We start from the raw sequence: 21,510 nt of genomic DNA, 5'->3' as shown, positions 1-21,510 counted from the left end.
AAGGCACTTCTACTGAGTTTTATAGCTGCACTTTTAACACATGCCCTGTTCTTATACATCCAGTGGTAACTCTTCGAGGAAATTTGATTTGTCCCTGTGAGGTATTACAAGGAGAGAGAAGAAGTGATGTTGGTTTATTTTCTCTCAGCCCTAGACAGATTTCCCTGGAAAGATCACTTTGTTCTCTCAGAGGTACATTAAAAGGCACAAGTGATTTTTGACCTTAAGTGACCTAGAGTGAAATGGAGTTTGGACATGGGAACGTAAAATGCTCTGAAATGGAAAGTAGGGTTTTGGGGTGACAATGTAATTTATCATCTAAATGGGACTGCTTTTGAGAATGAAAGGGGTGCTGTTTACACCAGGACAGCAGGTGGAGACTTAGGGTAATTTATAATAAATCTAAAATGGGAGCATTTTCATAATTATTTTTGGAAGTGTTTTTTCACTTCACTATGAAAACTGTGGAAACTGATGTTCAGAATTATGTGACTGCAGAGAGAAATACTCTTTTCTCTGTCTTCCCCCCTAATTTTTCAACCAGAAAAGTAGAGTAGAAACTGGATGTGACCCCATTGTCTTTTCCTAATTTTCAAGGTCACCACACAGCTGGCCCTCTGCTTTGTATCACCTTTCTTTGGTGAGTTGGCACCAAGCTGGCTTTAGTTGCAAGGCCATCGTGGGACTCCTAACATGGGCTTACAAAGGCTTACAAATATGGTCTGTTTGATTGGGGATTTATCTTTTATGCAGATCCTTGTGGCCACAATTGCTTTTCTTTTACCAAGTGCAGAGTACTCCTCAGTGGAAACAGACAAGAAGGTAGGTGGCACATTAACTAAGTTTTTCCTTGAGTTTTTTTTTATTTTAATGTAAGGTAAAATGATAAATAATGTTACAACTAGTGATATCCTTTGTAATATCCTTCTCTATTGGCCTTAACAGTCTTTTTTGTGAAAATGCTATTTATTTATTTACTTGTTTACCTGCCTATCTAGCACCTGCATGTCCACTGAATACTATGTGTAGGGACAATTCTCTTATTATTGCATGTAGTGAGGTTTAAGAGACTGCAGCATAAGTTACCGGATATGTTCTTCTTCCAGTTTATTGTGTCCTTGCTACTCTGCCTCTTGGACTGGTGCATGGCGTTGCCCGTGAGTGTCCTTCTCCACCCCGTGTCCACGGCAGTCCTAGAGGAACAGCATTCGGCCAGAGCCCCCTTGCTGGATTATATCTACAGGGTGAGTCTCCACCTGGGTCTGGGGGAATGGAGTGTGGGTTTATATGCCAGAGAACCACCAAAATATGTCTTGTGCATGTACTTATTTGTCATTGCCCTTTTGAAAAGGATTTATGGTGGCTAAACTTTTTCTTAAAAAGTAAATAACTTGGCCAGGCACGGTGACTCACGCCTGTAATCCCAGCACTTTGGGAGGCCGAGGTGGGCAGATCACGAGGTCAGGAGATTGAGACCATCCTGGCTAACAAGGTGAAACCCCATCTCTACTAAAAATACAAAAAATTGGCTGGGTGTGATGGCGGGTGCCTATAGTCCCAGCTACCCTTGGGAGGCAGAGCTTGTAGTGAGAGGCGATCTCACCACTGCACTCCAGCCTAGGCAACAGAGCAAGACTCCATCTCAAAAAAAAGAAAAAAAAAAATTGTAAATAACTTAAGGACTGAAAGCAGAACAGATATAAAGAAGCAGTGGTTACCAAGTTAAAGATGCATGCATTTTACATGAATATCATCTTTATTCTTTAAACAACTGCAGTTTTGTCAGGATTCTTCAATTTTCATGGAACATGTTCTATGTCTACTTAAGAAAGAACTGTTCGCCACCTCACCCGGCTACTTTTTTGTATTTTTTAGTAGAGACGGGGTTTCAGTGTGCTAGCCAGGATGGTCTCGATCTCCTGACCTCGTGATCCGCCTCGGGAGGCTGAGGCAGGAGAATGGCGTAAACCTGGGAGGCAGAGCTTGCAGTGAGCTGAGATCCGGCCACTGTACTCCAGCCTGGGTGACAGAGCGAGACTCCCTCTCAAAAAAAAAAAAAAGAAAGAACTGTTCATATTATAGGGATATCTACATTAACTTTTTCCCTAGGGCAAATAACTTCTTTTTAAAAAATTAATTTATTTTTGTTGCACATATTAGATGTACATATTTTCAGGGTACATTTGATAATTTGATACATTCACGTAATCAAATCAGGGTAATTGGGATGTCTGTCTTAAATGTTTATCTTTTCTTTATGCTAGGGACACTGGAATTATTGTCTTCTAGCTATTTTGAAATGTACAATTGATTAATGTTAACTACAGCCATCCTACTGATCTATAGAACACCAGGTCTTATTTCTTTTATCTAACTATTTGTATACAGCATTACTTTGACAAAATCTGTTTATCAAAGGAAGAAAAAGGTTTAATGGTCTCAGTAATCATTTTGCCTCAAAAAATTCTTAAGAAATAAATTAAGGAATTATGTCACATCAAAGTAATTAGCTTCATCATTTTTATAATATTTAAAATATTCTTAGTTAACCCCCCCACCCCTTCCCCCCACACACATACACACTGATGACTAGGGGTGGCCTTTGCTCTGGATTGCTTATAATATCCTTCTGTAATTTGTCTTAACAGTCTCTCTCAAACCTTGGCTGTTCATTTAGCATTTGCATGTCCACTGAATAATTACTATTATGGAGGGAAAATTCTGTGGTTTACTCTTTTACTAAGAAACCTTTAATAATAAAAGAAGAGTCCAAGTCACAGACTGATTACTTTATTGCCTTATTTTTAAAAGTATTACTTTAAAAAAAATACCTAATTGTGGTTGAAATTCTACTAAAAAGTATTTGTGTATTCTTAAATGGTTTCTTCAGTAGTTAAAGATTTTAATAACTATATTAGGATTCATTAGATACTTCTGTTATTTTTGTGGCTTATAAACCTGTACAGAGCTTGGTTTGGACCAACTGCATTAGCCACAATCACTTATGTAAATCTCTTTTCTGAGTTCTTTCTTTTCTTAAAGATTTCTCTTAAAATTGCTTTATCACTGTAAAAGTCACCTCGTAGTAAAAATTCATAAATTTACTAAATAACTGTTTGTTTTGTATTTTAAGAGTAAACTTCTTATTGAAGTATAATATGCGTCCAGAAAACTGCACCAGTCTGTAAGTGAAAGCTTGATGAATTTTTACCAAGTGAGCATGCTTGTAAAACCAGAGCCCAGATCAGGAAACAGAACATTCCCGGCATCCTGGAAGCCTTCTCTGTGCCTCGCCCTAGCCACTGGCCCCATACACATGTCCAGGGATAGCCTCTATCCTGTGTAACGGAGTAGAGTAGTTTTGCCTGTTTTGAACTTGATACAAATTGAGTCATACAGTCTGTCTTCTTTTGTCTGACATCTTTTGCTCAACATTATTTTTTAGTGATTTATTCAAACTGTTGTGAATAGTTGCAGATTTTTCACTCTTGGTGATAGATAGTATTACACAGAATAAACCACAATACATTTATCTATTTTACTGTTCATAGACATTTGGATAGTTTAGAGTTTTGGACCCATAAAATGTGAATATTTAGGGTTGTTGTTTTGGATTTTTTTTGTTTGTTTTTTGTTTTTTTGTATACACACATATGCATTTCTGTTGGGTGTGTACCTAGGAGTGAAGTTGCTAGAATACATATATTCTGCCTTATTGGTAAACACCAAATAATTTTCCAAAGTAGTTGTGCTAGTTTACACATAGCATGTTGTTTTAATGTACACTTCCTACATTTATTGCATTTTGGCTACTAGAAATTAATTATCTCAGTGATTGCAGCTTAATTTTTAAATGAATAACAGAGCTGCCGTAAGGATTTTCCTATACTGCGATTTTTGCTAGGAAGAGGACATAGTCAAGTGGTTGCCCTGACAACTATAATTCTTGGTACTTTGTAGCCATTTACAAAGGGTACCTGACCACAAGGCCTCTTGCCATGTCAGCAAACCAAAGCTAGTCATCTAAAAGTGAATTTACTTTACAGAAATATATTTAACCCAATGGTGTTTTCTTAGTTTTTCAAGTATTACCTTGATTCTTATAGAAATCAGTGTTTGGAGTTTATGATCTTGAAGTTATGATTAAAAAGGAAATCTGGTACAATCATTACGTCATTTATGCATTTTAGCATATTCAAGATGATTTGTGTTTGCATGGCTTGTATGTGTACAAAAGCTCAAATGAGTAGATAGATCTTCAGTCAACTGCAGTTTGTAAACTACCGGTGAACTTTCAGGAAACTAATCTTGTCAAAATAAGAATAATTTTAAAATTGTATTAAGTTAGCCCTTACAATTCATGGTGTCATGAGTTATACTAATTTAAACTCATGTCGTGCACCTAATGGTCTCTGCTTGTTGTGCTCATTCCACCCTCCACCGTGGTTGGCCTGTCCCACCACTACCCTTCATGCCCTGATTAGTTCCTTCTACCTGTGCCACCTTTGGTGGACAGGAGGGGGACTTAGGTATGTGCAGTCACACAGAATGTGAATAAGTACTTTTTAACTTTTACTTTCCTTTTGCCTTGAGAACATATTTCTTGGCATTGATATGAAAGGAGCAAAATAAATTTGCTAATAGTAAGAATATATTTAAGAATGGTCATTCCATTTCCAACTAGGACCAAGCAGGAGTCCTAGCTGTCAACTGCAACAGTAGTTTGACAGATTGTCAGGGGACACGAGGTGGGTAGCATCCATGGTGCACATGGCCTCTGTTTTCACAGGTTCTGCACTGCTGTGTGTGTGGCTCAAGCACGTACACCCAACAGAGCCACTACACACTGACCCTGGCTGACTTGTCATCCACGGATTATGACCCCTTCCTGCCACTGGCAAATGTGAAGAGCTCTGAGCCAGTCCAGTATCATTCATCAGCGGAACTGGGTAACCTGCTGACTGTTGAAGAGGGTGAGTGAGTATTCTTTCAAGTATGAAACCTTGTGAGAAGGAAAAGGAAGGATTTAGCCTTTTGCCATGCTTGCTGTACTATTTTTTTTTTTTTAACTAGTTGTTGAAGTTGAAATCCTAGTTCCTGGAGTCCTCTGTGATGGCAAATTCTGCCTTCCTTGTTTCTTCTTTTTTTCTATTTTTTTTTTCTCTGCTGTTTTCCCATTTTGGTAGTTCAAATGGTTTTTGTATTATTCAAGACAGGTATGTCTTAGATCCTTGGAACTCACAAAAAAGGCTCATTTTCTATCCTCAAGGAGCTTTACATCTAATGGAAAACACACAGTGAAGTCCAGAAGGACTCATTGTGGACTGGTAGCACCAAGAGGGCTTTCCATGAAGAAGGACTTAAGCCAGACTTAGCAGGGTGGACAGGTGTTGAAAGGAGCTCGTAGATTGTTCCAAGTTAGAAGAGCATCATAGAAAGAGATGGAAATGTACTTGCTACAGTTTTAGATTTGCTCTGCTCATAGCAGAGAGTCCATTTTAGAGTATATAGGGATTGTCAGGACTTAGAGCCTGCTGTATTTCTTACTTAAGCACCCCTCTCCCCAGAATGATAAGAGCCCAGCTTTGGGCCTTGGAATGGGAGTCAGAATGTGGGTATATTGTCTATACATATGATAAAATTGCATAGAACCAAACACACACGCACACACACACACACAAATGCATGCATGTAAAACTGGTGAACACTGAATAATATAGATGGATTATTATCAATGTCAATTTCCTGACTGTGATGTTGTCCTATAGATATGCAAGATGTTACTCTGAGATTAAGGGTATTTGAGGTCTCTCTGTATTATTGCTTACAACTGCATGTGAATCTGCAGTTGTCTCAACACTAAAAATTAGAAGAAGAAAGAAGACTGAGCCTGGTGGCTCCCACCTGTAATCCTGTCACTTTGGGAGGCCAAGGAGAACAGATCACTTGACACAGGACCAGTTGAATCTGTGAGGTCAAGGCTGCTGTGATCAGTGCCACTGCACTCTAGCTTGAGCGACAGAATGAGACCCTATCTTAAAAAAAAAAAAAAAAAAAAATGAAAGAGATGTAGGTGTGAAGTGTTAGATCATCCATGAAAATTTTATGGACTTCACAAGTTAAAAACCTAGGCCCAAAAGTAGAATCATGCAGGCAAAAACATCCGTAAGGACAGCAGAGTGAAGAATGTCAGCAGGAAAGCAAAGTCAGGGAAGTAGAAAAAGGACCAAGAAAGAGTCATTTCTAGCAAATCAAGGAAGAAAGCAGGTAAGAAGTTGAGAAAGGTCAGTAGTGCTAGTTGCTTCAGAAAGCTTAGGGAAGGTGAGAATGAAACAGGAGCTGTTTTATTTCCCAACTAGGTGTTTGGTGGTAGGTTTTGCCAGAGCACTTTCACCAGAGTGGTGGGTCAAGCCAGATTACATGAGCAGGTGACCTGTGCAGTGACAATCACATCCCTGAGTCAGACTCCTTTTGTGAGGCCCTTGGTGGAAGGAGGAAGGACACAGCAGGCAGTGGCCAGGTGAGGGAGGACCAAGGTCCAGAGGTATGCTTGCAGCACTACAGAGTCTGGAGCAAGGTTCAAGCTGACAGGAAGGGAAAGGTGAGATGAGGATGAAAAAGACAGGAGGGGGGTTGACAGTCATGAGCAAGGGCTTAAAATCTAGCAGTCCTGATTTTAGCTCCATTTTGTAGATGAGCAAACTGAAGTTAAGGGATATTCGCAGGGGTGTGTACAAGTCAGAAGTAAGGGAGGTGGAATTTGAACCTAAGATGTAATGACCAAGTTCCTAAAATACATTATTGACTCTGAGATTTTTGACGTGGAGTAGATTTAACACTCTTGTTTTGAGTTGTGTTGGAGGTGATTGATACATGGTTCATTTTCACATTGTTCTCTTGATTTGTTCTCCATTTATTTAATCATTTAATTGTTTATTTCTGGAGCTCTACTGTCTGTTAACTGCAATGTCTGCTTTACTTTTCCCCCCACAATGATAAATTATTTTTATTAAGTAATTGAAACAACTCAATCTATTTGTTTTGTTGTTCCCTACTGTAAGTTCATATGTCTTATAATAAAATTATTTTTTCCTAAAGTCATCAATTTATACTCATCCCACATGAATATATTCCTAAAACATGGCTATCCCTAAAATAGGTTCACCATTTATTATGAGTTGTCACTTAAAAATAGCAGAAGATAAATAGGTTATTGAAAAAGGAAAAACCTAAAAATACACATTTAAATTCTGGCACCATTTTTCTTTCAATGTACAATTATCTTTTACCTGAATATTTGTTCTCCAAAAAACATCAGGAGCTAATGCAAACATTCCCAAGATAGTTCTAAAGTACTAAAAATAATTGCTTAAACTTCTCTGACAAAGGAGTTTTTACAATTCACTGACATATTAGCTAAGCAAATAGGCAAAATGCTTAAAAATATATTGGTATGCACATCCTTGCTAAGTGGATACATCATATAGAAAGTGAAAAGGAAAAATGAAGGTGAATAGTGTAGGTATTTTAGGTTAAGCAAGAAAGAGCTCAAATTTGAGGGTATTTTTTTTTCACTCAATGTCATACTTCATCATCCATAACAAAACTATCCCTGGTCAGGTGGCCAGGCACGGTGGCTCACGTCTGTAATCCCAGCACTTTGGGAGGCCGAGGCAGGTGGATCACGAGGTCAGGAGATCCAGACCATCCTGGCTAACATGGTGAAACCTTATCTCTACTAAAAATACAAAAAATTAGCTGGGCGTTGTGGCAGGTACCTGTAGTCCCAGCTACTTGGGAGGCTGAGGCAGGATAATTGCTTGAACCTGGGAGGCGGAGGTTGCAATGAGCCGACATCGCGCCACTGCACTCCAGCCTGGCGACAGAGCAAGACTCCATCTCGGGGGGAAAAAAAAAAAAAAAAAAATTTATGTTGTTTTTCACCTTTTTCTGGTATCTTGTTGAGTAGCTTAATAATCAACCTTCTAAATTCTTTATCTGATATTTCAAAGATTTCATCTTGGTTTAGATCCATTGCTGGGAAGCTAGTGTGATCTTTTGAACCTTGTTTTATCATATTACCTGTATTTTCTGGTTCCTTCTCATTTGTGTAGACTGTTTCTTCAAATTGTTCTTGAATTTATTCTTGATTTGACTGTTTTTATTTTTTAATTTCTTTTTCCCCTCCTCTTAAATACGTGACTTTAATGTTTATAGTTTATTATAGCCTAATTTGATTTTGCTGCTTTTAGAGGTGAATATTCTATATGAGTTTCTTGGTTATATGGAGTCTTTGTATGCTAAGTTTCTCAGATGCTGATTGTAGTAGTTACGTACTCGGGGTGTGGGCAATTTCATTGTCTCCTGTGGAATTGGAATGGCAAGGATCTCTTGAAGCTTATATCATTTCCCCATGGTATGCACTTTTTAATTTAATTTTTCCCCAGTATTTTATTGAATCTCTTGATGATCCAGGCTTCAGGCTAGTAGGGGAAGTATCTCTAGATAGAAACCAGTTGCAGCTAAAGCAGGTGGTTAGATACAATACACAATGGTGGACTGAGGCCCCAGCCTTGATTAATGTGGCTAGGGGATCTCTCAGTTAGATGCACTGAGTTTTATCAGGGTGAAGAGTAGGAACTAACTCAGCTCTCCTGTCAGGCCAGCGAGAAAGTTACCCACCTCCCAGCCTCACTCCTGTCCTAATGTTTCGGCTGTTCACATCAGACAGGCACCTCTTTTCATCTGTAGGGCTGAGGGATGTTGATGCTCCATGTGGAAAGGAATTATGATTCTGCCTCTTTTGCAAGCCTAAACTCGGAGAGTGCGTCTGTGAGGATGCAGTCACCATGAATTGTTCCAAGAGGGCTATCTATAGGTGCATTCATGCTGAGTTCCCATGGAAGACATTCCAGTTGTGTCTATGGTGGTTGACAAAGTGGAGAACAAGGACCCTTTCTCCACAAGCCTTCACGAGCATGCAGGCTGCCTTCCTGTTGGGGTAGAGGTTCAGACTTTCCCTGTTGCACCCAGCACTGCATTTGTGTCTCTGCTGCAGAAAGATGTGGGACTCAAGCCCTGCTGTCCAAATTCTTTTGTCCCTTGGGGTGTTCCCTTGATGTGGTGCTCTCCCCCTTCCCCTAGATATAAGAGGTCTTGATAGCCAGACTACAGTGATTGCTATTGCTCTTCTGGGTCTAGCCACCCAGTGGGGTTGCCACTCTCCAGGCTGGTGCTGGGAAATGTCTGCAAATGATCATCCGGTGATGTGACCTTTCTTCAAGTCTCCCAGCAGTGGGTACTCCAGCTGTGATAGAGGTGGCAGGGGAGTGACGTAGACTCTGTGAGATTCCTTGGTTATAGATATGCTTAGTGTGCTGGCTTTCTTGAATGCCGGTTTTAATTGTGGTTAACTTTCACCTGGATAGGCTCAGGACCTCTGGTGGCTAGAGTATTATGGGCATTGGTGATAGCTCAGGTCATTTAGCCATTTTCTCCTTCCTGGGCACAGTGTTATTCCACCTGTAGATGCTGTAGTGGGCTGCATCAGCTAGTTCCAGCCACGACGTGGTGCTTGCAAGAGAGCACCAGCTGCAGTACTAGCTGTGGGATTTGAGCTAGCCCTAAATTGCCTAGGGGAAGTAATCTGGTTTCTGAGGCAATGGGCAGGGCTGTAAAGCTCCTACAAGTTTGTGTCCTTTGTGTTAAGCTACCTAAGCTACCAGGGTGGGTGCAGGGATACATACCAACAGGTGGGGATAGGGTTGAGCAGATCTGTGCTCTGACTGTCCTTGAGTGGGGCCAGCCATGGTTCCTTTGAGGGTCAGGGGTGGTTCTCAGGCAGTGGGGTAATGTTCCAGAGGTAGTATAACTGCCTCTGCTGCACAGAAGAGTTCACAATGGGAGTGGAGTGTAGCAGGCAGCAGTAAGCCTTGCCCAGCTCCCATGCAGTTGGCAAGGCCGATCTCACTCCCTCAGTGTTCTTATTAGCAGCACCAGGTTTAGATCCAGGCAGTCTGCACACAGAACCCAGATCTGTCCCAGGCCATAAGCTTTCCCACCTGGCTTTCTGGCCGTGCCCCTCCTATCTGCCCATGATGCAGATGTGTCTGCAATGCACTTCCCTGTCCCCCCCCACCCCCCGCCCCTGCCGGTTCTGGTCAAAGGAGTTCATCCCTGCTCGAGATTATATCATGAAATTCAGTTGGGAGCAACTTTCACCCTGCAACCCCTTTCTGAGCTAGTTGACCGGCTTCCCCAAGGTCCCCTGTGAGATATATTCAGGTGTGGCTTCCCTCGGTTCATGCTGGAGACTGGGAATGCCTGCAAGGCATTTCCTGCTGCTACTTCTACTTTTATGTTTCTCATCACTCCCTTAAGCAGTTCCAGCTCTGGGTAGGGTTAAGGCCTTCTCCCATGACCTGGATTTTCAGATTCCTGTGTGGGGATGTGTATTCTGAAGGTAGTCTCTCCCACTCACACTCTGAGGATTTATAGTTTTTCCCCTGTCTCTTGGAGTAGACTTCAGCCTTCTGCTTCTTTCAAAGGGTCTGTGGATTCTTGCAGTTTTCCTGTTGAGTTCCTGTATTGCTCCTTGGAAAAAAGTTCACAGTGCAAATCTCTACACACTATTCTGTCCTTCCCAGTGGGAGAGGCACGCTAACACTGCCTCCAATCTGCCATCTTCTGGATTTGCTTCTATAGCCCTATGGACTTCTGTCGGCAGGTTTTATATTGGGCTGTGCAATTTGACCTATAAGCCAGTAGATGGTGTTTATGGGTAAAAGCTGGCTGTGGGTGATGTGGCCAGATATATAATTGATCCATGTTTACCAGGAGAAGCTCTCTATTGCCTCAGGCAATGGGGTGATCCATGGAGTGCACAGTGGTCTGAGCTCCCTGCTTAGCTCTGGGTGGGCAGGGGGCAAGATGGATTGAGCCAGACTGGACAGGCTCATTTACAGCTCCCCTGGTGTTGGGCACAAGTAGCAGTGCTGAGGGAGAATCCAGTGGGTGGCCATCAGGTGCCCAGTGATGTGCCTAGGCATGGAGCTGGGAAATCTCCTTGGCTCCCAGTTCTCTGCACAGGCAGAGGGGTACCTCAACTCCTGATCAGGAGAGTGGGTTTGGGTGCTCCAGGTATCTGTAAGTCTGCCTGGGCTTGGAGTGCAAAGGGCTCTGCTATACTACAATCTCTGCACAAGAAAGGTGGGGTGGCTCAGGCTGGTAACCCAAATGAGCAGGCACTTCAACTACCTGGAGATATGCCTGGGCGTGGGTGGAGAGGACCCCACTTCACCGTGGTCTCTGCACAGGAAGGGCAAGCTGGCTCAGTCTGCTGATTCAGGTGAGTGGGTGCTCTGAATGCTTGGAGATCTGCCTGGGCATGGAGTGGAATGGGCTCCACTGTACCATACAGGAAGGGTGGGGCAGCTCAGGCCGCCAATCTGGGCAAGGAAATGTGCCGAATACCTGGAGATCTGTCTTGGTGTGGAGTGGAGAGAGTTCTGCTGCACCAGGATCTCAGCAGAGGAGGGATGGAGAGACTCAGGCTGCTGAACCAGGCAAGCAGGAGCTCTCAGTGCCTAGAGACCTTCCTGAGCATGAAGCAGAGAGGGTCCCCCTGCTCCAGGATCTCTACATAAAGGGTGAAGCAGCTCACACTACCAGTCCAGGTGAGCAGGTGCTTTGAATGCCTGGAGATCTGCTTGGGTATGGAGCACAAAGGGCCCTGTTGCACCACAATCTATGTCCAGGAAGGGAAGCATGGCTCAGGCTGCCGGTCCAGGCAAGCAGGTGCTCTGAATGCCTGGAGATCTGCCTAGGCACGGAGTGGAGAGGGCCGTACTGTACCATGATGTGTGCACAGGAAGGTTGGGGCAGCTCAGGCCGCCAGTCTAGGAAAGCGTTTGCCCTTACTGCCTGGAGTCCTGCCTGGGAGTGGAACAGAGAGGGCCCTGCTGCACCATGATCTCAGGGGAGCAGTCTGGTGCACTCAGCAATGACACATGCAGACTGATTCTATGTTGCCAAGCTGGCCCTGGCTGCAAATCTCATTGCCCAGGAGAAACTTCAGCTGTAGCAGCTCTCTCCTCCCACCCCAAGCCTGCAGTTGAGAGGAGCACAATTCCAGTGCCTGCTGCTGAGGCACTTTCTGCAGTTCTGACGGTGGAAGTCCCTACCCCACTCCAGAGCAAGTGCTCCAATCTCTCAGTTCTGGATCTAGGAAATGCCTGCAGGTTTTTCTGGTGTCTTTTCCTCTCAGCACCTCCAAGCCTGTCCCCAAGATAGCTCTGGGGCTTGGGAGAAACATCATTCTCTGCCTTGGCCTGGGTTGCTTGGTTCCCCAGTGGAAAGGTAAATTACAGAGGGAGGCTCTTTCTCAGGTACTGGGGCTTCACTTACATCAGCTGGATGCCATCACAGGGTCTGTTTGCCTGCATTGTCCTCCCTGAGATCTGGAACATCCTTCATGATTCCAGTGAATCCCCATTTTCCTTCTTGAATTAAAGCTCAGAGAGTTGATCTTTTTGCACTATGTTGCTATTTCTAAGTGGCTGAGGCACACTAAAAGCCAGTAATATACCATACTGGAACTGCCCCCTGCCCCCCCTCCCCAAAAAAGGAGTTGAGTTTTAATCTTCATTCACCACTGACTCTTTATGTTTCTTTACTGCTGTTTACAGAGAAGAAGAGAAGAAGTTTGGAGTTGATCCCCTTGACTGCTCGAATGGTGATGGCCCACCTGGTGAACCACCTGGGGCACTACCCCCTCAGTGGGGGCCCTGCCATACTGCACAGCCTTGTCAGTGAGAACCACGACAATGCCCATGTGGAAGGCTCTGAGCTGTCCTCTGAGGTGTTCAGAAGCCCAAACCTGCAGCTGTTTGTATTTAACGATAGCACCCTCATCTCCTACCTTCAGACACCCACAGAAGGACTGGCAGGAGGATCACCAGTGGGCTGTCTCTCTGATGTGAGAGTAATTGTGAGGGATATCTCAGGGAAGTACTCTTGGGATGGTAAGGTTTTATATGGACCTTTGGAAGGCTGCTTAGCACCCAATGGAAGAAATCCTTCGTTTCTGGTTTCAAGCTGGCATCATGACACATTTGGACCTCAGAAAGACTCTTCTCAAGTTGAGGAGGGGGATGATGTTCTTGACAAATTACTTGAAAACATTGGCCATACAAGTCCTGAATGCCTTTTACCATCACAGCTAAATCTAAATGAACCTTCCCTACCCCCATGTGGCATGAACTATGACCAAGAGAAGGAAATTATCGAGGTCATTTTGCGCCAAAATGCTCAGGAGGATGAGTATATCCAGAGTCATAACTTCGATTCTGCAATGAAAGTCACCAGCCAAGGGCAGCCCTCCCCAGTGGAGCCCCGAGGACCCTTTTATTTCTGCAGGCTATTGCTTGATGACTTGGGAATGAATTCTTGGGACAGAAGGTAACAATCCATGGTAGACCTCCAGTTATTTTATTATTTTCATGTACTTGTATTTTTTATCAGTTTGTGGTTGGGGAAGAAGAAAAGATTGGAGAAGAGAGAAGAGTGGAGATTTTTCTTTATTTTAACATTTGCAGCTTATTTTCTGCTACTAAATTAAAGCTAGAAATGAAATTATGCTGTACTGGTGTGCAGACTGAATTCCAAACATGTTGGATATTTTAAAGGATATCAAACATTGTGGGGGGGGGGGGGCGGTGGTAGTGGTGGTTGTTTGTTTGTTTTTTGTTTTTTGAGACAGAGTCTTGCTCTGTTGCCCGGGCTGGAGTGCTGTGGTGTGGTCTTGGCTCACTGCAACCTCCGCCTCCCAGGTTCAAGCAATTCTTCTGCCTCAGCCTCCTGAGTAGCTGGGATTACAGGCGCCTGCCACCATGCCTGGCTAATTTTTTGTATTTTTAGTAGAAATGGAGTTTCACCATGTTGGCCAGGCTGGTCTCGAACTCCTGACCTCATGAGTCACCCGCCTTGGCCTCCCAAAGTGTTGGGATTATAGGTGTGAGCCACTGCACCTGGCTGAGAGTGTGTGTTTTAATTATTGCTTTGTCCATTATTGTTTCTGCCTTCATGCAGGAAGCAAATGAACTACAAAGGTGAATAAGCCACAGTCTAACCTTAGGTCTGATGTGGGAGATAGACCTAATACAACTCTGATAAAGGATAGAATGACCCAGGAGTTCATGAGTAATGATTAAATCCAATGGGAAGTACAGAGCAATGGAGAAGACTTTGTGGAAAGGGGTGGATTTGAGCTGCACCCTGATAGTGGAGTGGAGTTTTTAAGAACAGAGGCGGGGAAAAGGGATTCACAGCAGAGCTGACACTGGAAACAGACATAGTCACACAGTCACATGCATATAAGTCACAACACTCACCAAAGAGCCATCTGTGTCACTGGGTAGTAATGGGATGCCAGTGGAATTTTTATACCTTTGCATGTCTTAAGGAGAATGGAGTTCATTCTGTAGGTTTCTATCACAAATCTTTTGTGAGTGAGGTGGTAGAGGATGGGTGACAGGTATTTTTATTAAATTACTGATTGAAAAGTGGCAAAATGGTTCTGTAATCACATGGTTTTTCTTCCATCCTTTTTTCTTTATAGGAAGAATTTTCATCTGTTGAAGAAAAATTCAAAATTATTGAGAGAGCTAAAAAATTTGGACTCCCGCCAGTGGTATGTGAAAGTATATCAAATCACTTTTTTCCTGTTTGTCTCTGGGTATTCTTGGATAACAGATACAACTGCAGGAATGAATACACTTACTGAGACATCCAAGGATAGTTCTGTAACCTAGCATCTGGTGACATTTGCGCATGCCATACCTTTGGTGTTTTTTACTATAAGGAATAAACTTTCATGTTTGGTACACTAAAAAGAGGTCACCACTCCCACCTAATCTGTACTTTTGATTGTCTTTCTTTGGGGCTGCCAGAATTCTCATTTGATCTCTGCAACCACCTCTTTATGATGAAGAAAAAGTTTATCTAGGTTAAAGAGCCCATGGTTGCTCATACCATATTATCTAAAGCCAAGTGAGTCTGACTTCAAAATCCATGGTGTGTACCAAGGCGCTAACATTCTGTACTTGTGGCTTCATAGTGTTGGAAAGGTTAAAACCAGTGTATTGTAATTAATAACTCTCTGTTAATAAGCCTCATTGTCCAAAGCTGGCCAGACTCTCAGATCCACCCCTGTTCTATACTATCTCAGAAGCGTTTCTATAGATGAGCTCACAACCATGAAAAGTGTTTGATTTGGGGAATGTGTGTTTCCAAAATCATCTAAGTCAAGAATAAGTATAGTACTTGGTACATAACAGATGTTTCAAAGTTTTGAAGAGAATAAGCTGCCTCCTTAATCTTTAGTTTTTAAAAAAAACCTCTTTTTTATAAAAAAAAAAACAAAAACAACTTCATTCCCCTTTTATTCCGCTTAGGAATATTCTGATATTCTCTGAGCTCTCAAATTAAAAATTCAGGTTGTTTTCCTCAAGTTTATTTTTCAACTCTTCACACTATATTTTATTCATTACATTTTTCTTACTAGTTAACTAATAAATTTTTAAATCCGTTTTGAGCTATATGTTTTTAAAGGGTGGTGCAGTTGCTGGCTGAGAAGTAAGAAGGAAGAAAGGAAGTAAGAGTCCTGCTTTATCTTGACCAAAGTCATATCCTAGAATTTCAGAAAATTACTAGAGCTCTTTATTCTATTCATTAAATCCTTCATTCGTCCACTCTCACGCTTCTCTTCTAAATCGTGAGCTTCTCCTGCTTGCACTTACAGTGATGAGTTATAGCCTGCTGAATGAATATTTTCACCATCGTGTGTGTTTCAGTGGCTTTGTGATGGTGTTATTGTTTATTTTAAAGTTTTGATCAAAACTCAAAGTGACACATGCTTAAATTTTATTGTCAAGCAAACTCTTGGTTCATGTCAGTATTATTTGCATATCACCTTGACAACTGTGTTTCTTCTTTGGTGTTTTGAATTCTTGAATTGGATGTAAACCCAACTGGCAAAGTCCAGTTGGAATTTTCTTTTAAACACTTGGAAGATTATATTTCAGAAAGGTCCTTTGGTGATGTCACTAAGGACTGAGTAGATAAAATAATATTTAACTTACAGCTGTGTATTGTTTCCATCCTTCAGAAGCATGTGGTATTAAGATGGATTTGTTTGTATTGACCATTTTATGGGAATCAGAAGGGCATAAGGTTTTTTTTTTTCTTTTTTTCTTTTCTCTTCTTCACCCTTCTACTTTCCCACCTGTCTCCCAGGTCACTCAGGACCTCTTATTGCATCTCATATTTACACACATGTTGAGGCATGAACTGTTTCGTGTATGTTTCCAAGTCTTGGGAATGTGACAGGGTGGCTGTTCCAAACCTGATTCCCTCTGCAGAAGGGGATATGAGGGCCTTTTTTCCTAGGTGGCCTTACTCTTCTCTGGAGAGTAATAAATATTTCAGTATCAAGAAATATACATATATTTTTTTAAAAACACAGAATTAAAACATTCATTTGTAATTTTACCTGGATAAAGGAGCCATTCTCAGTCCAGAAGCCTGGAGCGCCATTGCCATTTTAAATGTCTTTGTTTCCTGACTTATCAGGTGAAACAGTAAAAGATTTGAATTTGAATAATTTTTTAAAGGCATTAGAAATGAAAAACCTGAAGCTGCCATTTCTCACCTTGTCCTTCACTGTATTCCATTTCCTGATTATTCTTGTGATTCCTTTTCTCTAGAGGAACATAGATCAACTTTTCTATGGAAATTCTGTAAGGGATTTATTCTGAAGAACTCAGGGATTCACCATCCTCTCCCTCCTTCCTTCGGTATTAAATAAGCAGTCACTTGGGTTCCACACTCAGCTTTTTAAGCATATGCTGAATTATTCCAGGCTTCTTAGTATTAAGTGAATACTTGGTTTCATGTAATTGCGGTCAATTTGTTGAGTGTTAATGCACTTTAGTTGCATGAGGTACAATTGAATTAGCTCCCTGGGGTACTGTTGCAGCGAAATACAGCTTTGAATAGCTGAGTGGCAGTCCCCTCCCTGCGCCTTGATCAACCTTCACTTAAAACCCCAACTCCTGGATTTAGTGTCTTCGACATCAAATGGGTATCATTTTAAGGTGAAAGGTGTTTTGAAGATTCTTTTTGAAGAAACCAGAAATAAGTCTGGTACTCCTCAGCTTTGAGAAATCTAGACTGCCTTGTATTTTGGTCAGGTAGCAGGTAAGAAAATACCTTGTCTGTCAACTTTCATTTAGAACATTTCTGTTTAATTCTGTTATCAATTTATCTCGCTGCTCTTGATGCATAGTTCCTTCTTAACATGTTCTTTGGAAAAGTTGAGGCTATCTTGCAGCTATGGTCTAGATTGTCAATGCTCTGATGAATGTACATACAAATCACAGTGGGCTTCCCTTTTAGATATAAATGCCTTCTTGCCACTACATGGGGAGGTGGATGTTAAAATCATGCTTTCCTTTGGCTTTTTCATGTGACAGCACAAGGAAACTGAGCTATTCTGGTCTATTCCTAATAAGAAAGAACAGTGCATTCTAATGAGGAAGGGGAGATTGTTAATTTCATGTATGTGTGTTTCTGAATTACCTGCTCCTTCATACATTGGTGTACTTCTTATGGATGTGAAGTGCTGTTGATGTTGCTAATTACCATTTCAAAAGCATGGTTCTAATAAGGCCAGACAGCTTCTGCATCCTAGCAGGCTCTCTGTGTACTAACATTTTGGAGAACGTGAAATTTGATGAATGTTTACAACTAAAGGTCATCTTTCCTCACACTCACATTGGTCAGCCCCATCATTCAGGCTTAGCTCTCTTGTGCTCCCACATTGAGTTAATGAGGGCTCAAGGACTTAGGAACAGCTGCAATGGAAAAAGCTTAGATTTTTAAGGAGAATAAACTGAAACATTGTAGATAAACCTGAGGTTTTTATGTATGTAAAGTCTATAAAACAAAGAAAAATTAAATGCTGAGGATTTTTTACATATGTAGAGAGACCTGCAGATAGAAATTGAATAACTCTACTTCTCCACCTTTGTTGAAAGAGGCAGTCTTTTAGGTCTTAGGTTATGGTTTCTGTTATTATCCAAGTGCCTAAATTTTTATAGCACTTGGAATAGGCTAGCCAGATTCTACGCCATTGGTGTCCCCTGCCTGTTGCTCAGGGCAGTGAATGGTGTGGCACTTTCAGGGCTTCCTGCTGCATGAGGACAAGCTTTCTAAATTTATTTTGAGGACATATTAAAGATATTGGGGCTGGGCATGTTGCTCAAGCCTATAAAGCCAGCACTTTGGGAGGCCAAGGTGGGTGGATCACCTGAGATCAGGAGTTCAAGACCAGCCTGGCCAACATGGTGAAACCCTGTCTCTACTAAAAATAATAATAAAAAATTAGCCAGGTGTGGTGGTTGTGTGATGGCACGCACCTGTAGTCCCAACTACTGGGACAGCTGAGGCACAAGAATCACGTGAACACAGGAGGCGGAGGTTGCAGTGAGCTGAGATCACGCCACTGCACTCCAGCCTAGGTGATGAAGTGAGACTGTCTAAAAAAAAAGATATTGTGAAAAGATTAAAAACATTAAAGATTATCTTTAAGATGTATTAAAGATTACGTGAAAGTGTCTTTTAAAATAGAAGCAACCTAAATGAGGATTTGGGCTATGACATATTAATATAATGGAATGTTGTTACAATCATTAAACCTCTGTTGTAGAAGCACATGATATAAAAGTCTTCACACTAAAAAATGGTTGAAATGGTGAATTTTATGATATGTATATTTTACCACAATAAAAAAAAGTGTTCACAGATATTGTAAGTGAAAAAATCTGTTGTAAAGCAGAATGTAGTAACTTCTCACATGTGCATGCAAAAGTGTATCCTAAAACGGTGTAACGGCTGTGTTCTTTGCTTATCTGTTGAAATTGCTAGTGATTTATATTCTTCTCTTTTCTTTCTGTATTTTCTAATTCTTCTTCCAAATATGTTTATTACATATAACCTATGGGGGAAGTGAATAAGCTATCTTAGTAAAAGGAGAGAACTCTCTTCCTCCAGTTATTTGTGTAACTTTTTAATTGAGAGTTAATTAGTTCTGATTATTAAGTAGAGAAATAATGCACACAGAAGGAAATCTTAGAGAATTTGTTAAAATATGGAGCTCAGTTCCACCAATATGATATCTAATCAAATTACAGTGTTGAAATATTAAACAATTTGACAGAAAAAAGTATTTCCGTATTTAAGAACTTTACAGTTATTCCTATGAGATTTATCAGAATGTAGTATAAAAAAAGGAGAAAGGTGGAACCGCTCTGGAAGTGGACATCGAAACTTTAAAAAAACCAAAACTCTTGGATGATTGGGCTAGGGAATGAATGATTCGTAATTAAAACTCCGTTTGAATAAGAACAATGTTTTCATCTCTAAACTATCACCAAATGCTTGGTACAGCCCCAGGTATTTTGTCGCATTACTCCAGGGTATAATTTGTAGAAATTTATTATTAATACATTCAAATGTATCACCTATATATCTGGTCAGTAACAGAGATTTAACTGAACACCTTCTGTATACAAAGCAGTATGCTAGATGTGCAAAAGAGAAAATGGCAGGGCTTCTTTTTTCAAAGTGCACATCACTTTTGCTTGATTTAATACCAGAGTATCCCAGATCTATCTTGGAACAAGCAGATGGAGGGTTTTGGCTAAAAGGGGTTCCCCTGACTAGCTGTCCACCTTGTCAGGCACCCTCAGAATAGTCAGAGCCCAGGAGTTAGTAAACCCCTTCATGAAGAAAATACCTAAGTGTGTTCTGCTTGGAAGGATATTCTTTTTCTCATAAAATCGTGGCATATTTTATAGTTCCAATCACAGAACCACCCAGTAGCCTAAAGTGTGAGTTAAATACGGACAGTCACATAGATCTATTCACAATTTATATCTATTTGAAATACTTTAAAAGATTATTTTTTACCAAAAACAGAGAACTTACCAAATGTTGTTCCCCAACCTGCTGGTCAGTGTATGTTGTATCTGAGGGTATGGTCTCAGGAAGCAGATGGCCTTGCCGCAGTTCCCATCCCCTGCTTGCTGGGTGTGCTTTTTGTTTCACTTTCTGTGCCTCCTTTCAACCACCTCTGCTAGGGAGGTGATAATAATACTCATCTCTTTAGCACGTTTGTGAAGAATAAATGAGACTATGTGTCAGACCATCTCAGAACACTGACTGACCCCTAGCAGGTTCTCAGTAAATGTAAGCTCAGTGGTAGAAGTCATGCTGGTCGTATTAATAGTAGTGAAGTAAAATTTTACATATAAGAATTCTAACTCCTTTAAATTTAAAAATTTATAGCCGTGAGACACACAAAATCGCAGTGTTTTACATTGCTGAAGGTCAAGAAGACAAGTGTTCAATCCTCTCTAACGAAAGAGGAAGCCAAGCATATGAAGACTTTGTTGCTGGACTTGGATGGGAGGTAATGCATTTCATTCACTAGGTGTTTATTGACCAGCGCTATTTAAGATGTGTCCAAAGTAGACATTGTATACGTTTTTACATGTGCTTTTGCATTCAAATATAGCATAGGTAGAGTTCTGGAATTGAAGAATTTATTGGATTTGACATCTATTAGTTGCTTGTCAATATTTAATATATGAACTTTTGTTTTCCTTTAACTTTCCTCTTAATATTTTTTCATTTGCTTTTTATCAGAACTGAATAGTCAGATGGGCTCTCCCAGCCATAGACAGTTTGTAGTAAGAGAAGACAAATGTGGGCAGAGAAGCAATGGCTTTGGCCACAGTATGGAGATTGAAGAAGAAGTCAATGACTTGATGGGTGAAAAGATGAAGAAAGAGTTGGATGAAGTCAAAAGTTGCAATGAAAATATAATATAATAGCCATGATGGTTTAGCTATCAACCTATTTCCCTAAGGTAGATCTCAGGATGATTGATGTTGGAAAAGTTTATTTTTTTCTTTATTAAATGGTACTCTGACATACAGACATATATACATTTATACACACACACACACACACACACACCCCTTTCCCCCCAAAACATAAACCTAAACAAAAAATTCCTAGAATCTGAAAGGATTAGTAGTTACAATGGAAATCAACATATCTAAAATAATTTACTTTTTTTTTTTCTTTCTTTTTTCTTTTTTTAGACAGAGTCTTGCTCTGTCACCAGGCTGGAGTGCAGTCGCATGATCTCGGCTCACTGCAACCTCCACCTCCCAGGTTCAAGCTCTTCTCCTGCCTCAGCCTCCCAAGTAGCTGAGACTACAGGCACGCACCACCACGCCCAGTTAATTTTTTTGTATTTTTAGTAGAGACGGGGTTTCACCGTGTTGGCCACGATGGTCTTGATCTCTTAACCTGGTGGTTCACCTGCCTTGGCCTCCTAAAGTGCTGGGATTACAGGCGTGAGCCACCGCATCCGGCCAATTT

General features: G+C 41.2%; 1 protein-coding gene across 5 annotated transcripts in view; it reads left to right on the top strand.

Annotated features, from left to right (window-relative positions):
• RALGAPA2 (Ral GTPase activating protein catalytic subunit alpha 2) overlaps positions 1–21,510 on the top strand; it is a 328,251-nt gene that overhangs the window by 185,274 nt on the left and 121,467 nt on the right. For 4 of the 5 annotated variants that reach the window (XM_007961465.3, XM_037993998.2, XM_073008650.1 and 1 more), the window contains 6 exons: positions 754–822; positions 1,107–1,244; positions 4,790–4,973; positions 12,687–13,458; positions 14,618–14,689; positions 20,407–20,530. In XM_007961465.3, coding sequence (XP_007959656.3) covers positions 754–822; positions 1,107–1,244; positions 4,790–4,973; positions 12,687–13,458; positions 14,618–14,689; positions 20,407–20,530 — 1,359 coding nt within the window. Of the gene's footprint in view, positions 1–753; positions 823–1,106; positions 1,245–4,789; positions 4,974–12,686; positions 13,459–14,617; positions 14,690–20,406; positions 20,531–20,766; positions 20,984–21,510 lie in introns of those variants that run through there. The other variant, XM_073008651.1, reaches the window with a different exon arrangement.

Source organism: Chlorocebus sabaeus, chromosome 2 (assembly GCF_047675955.1).
Source record: "Chlorocebus sabaeus isolate Y175 chromosome 2, mChlSab1.0.hap1, whole genome shotgun sequence".
Taxonomy (NCBI): domain Eukaryota; kingdom Metazoa; phylum Chordata; class Mammalia; order Primates; family Cercopithecidae; genus Chlorocebus; species Chlorocebus sabaeus.
Note: the sequence above shows the minus strand (reverse complement) of the source record. Positions and strands in the feature narration are given on the sequence as shown.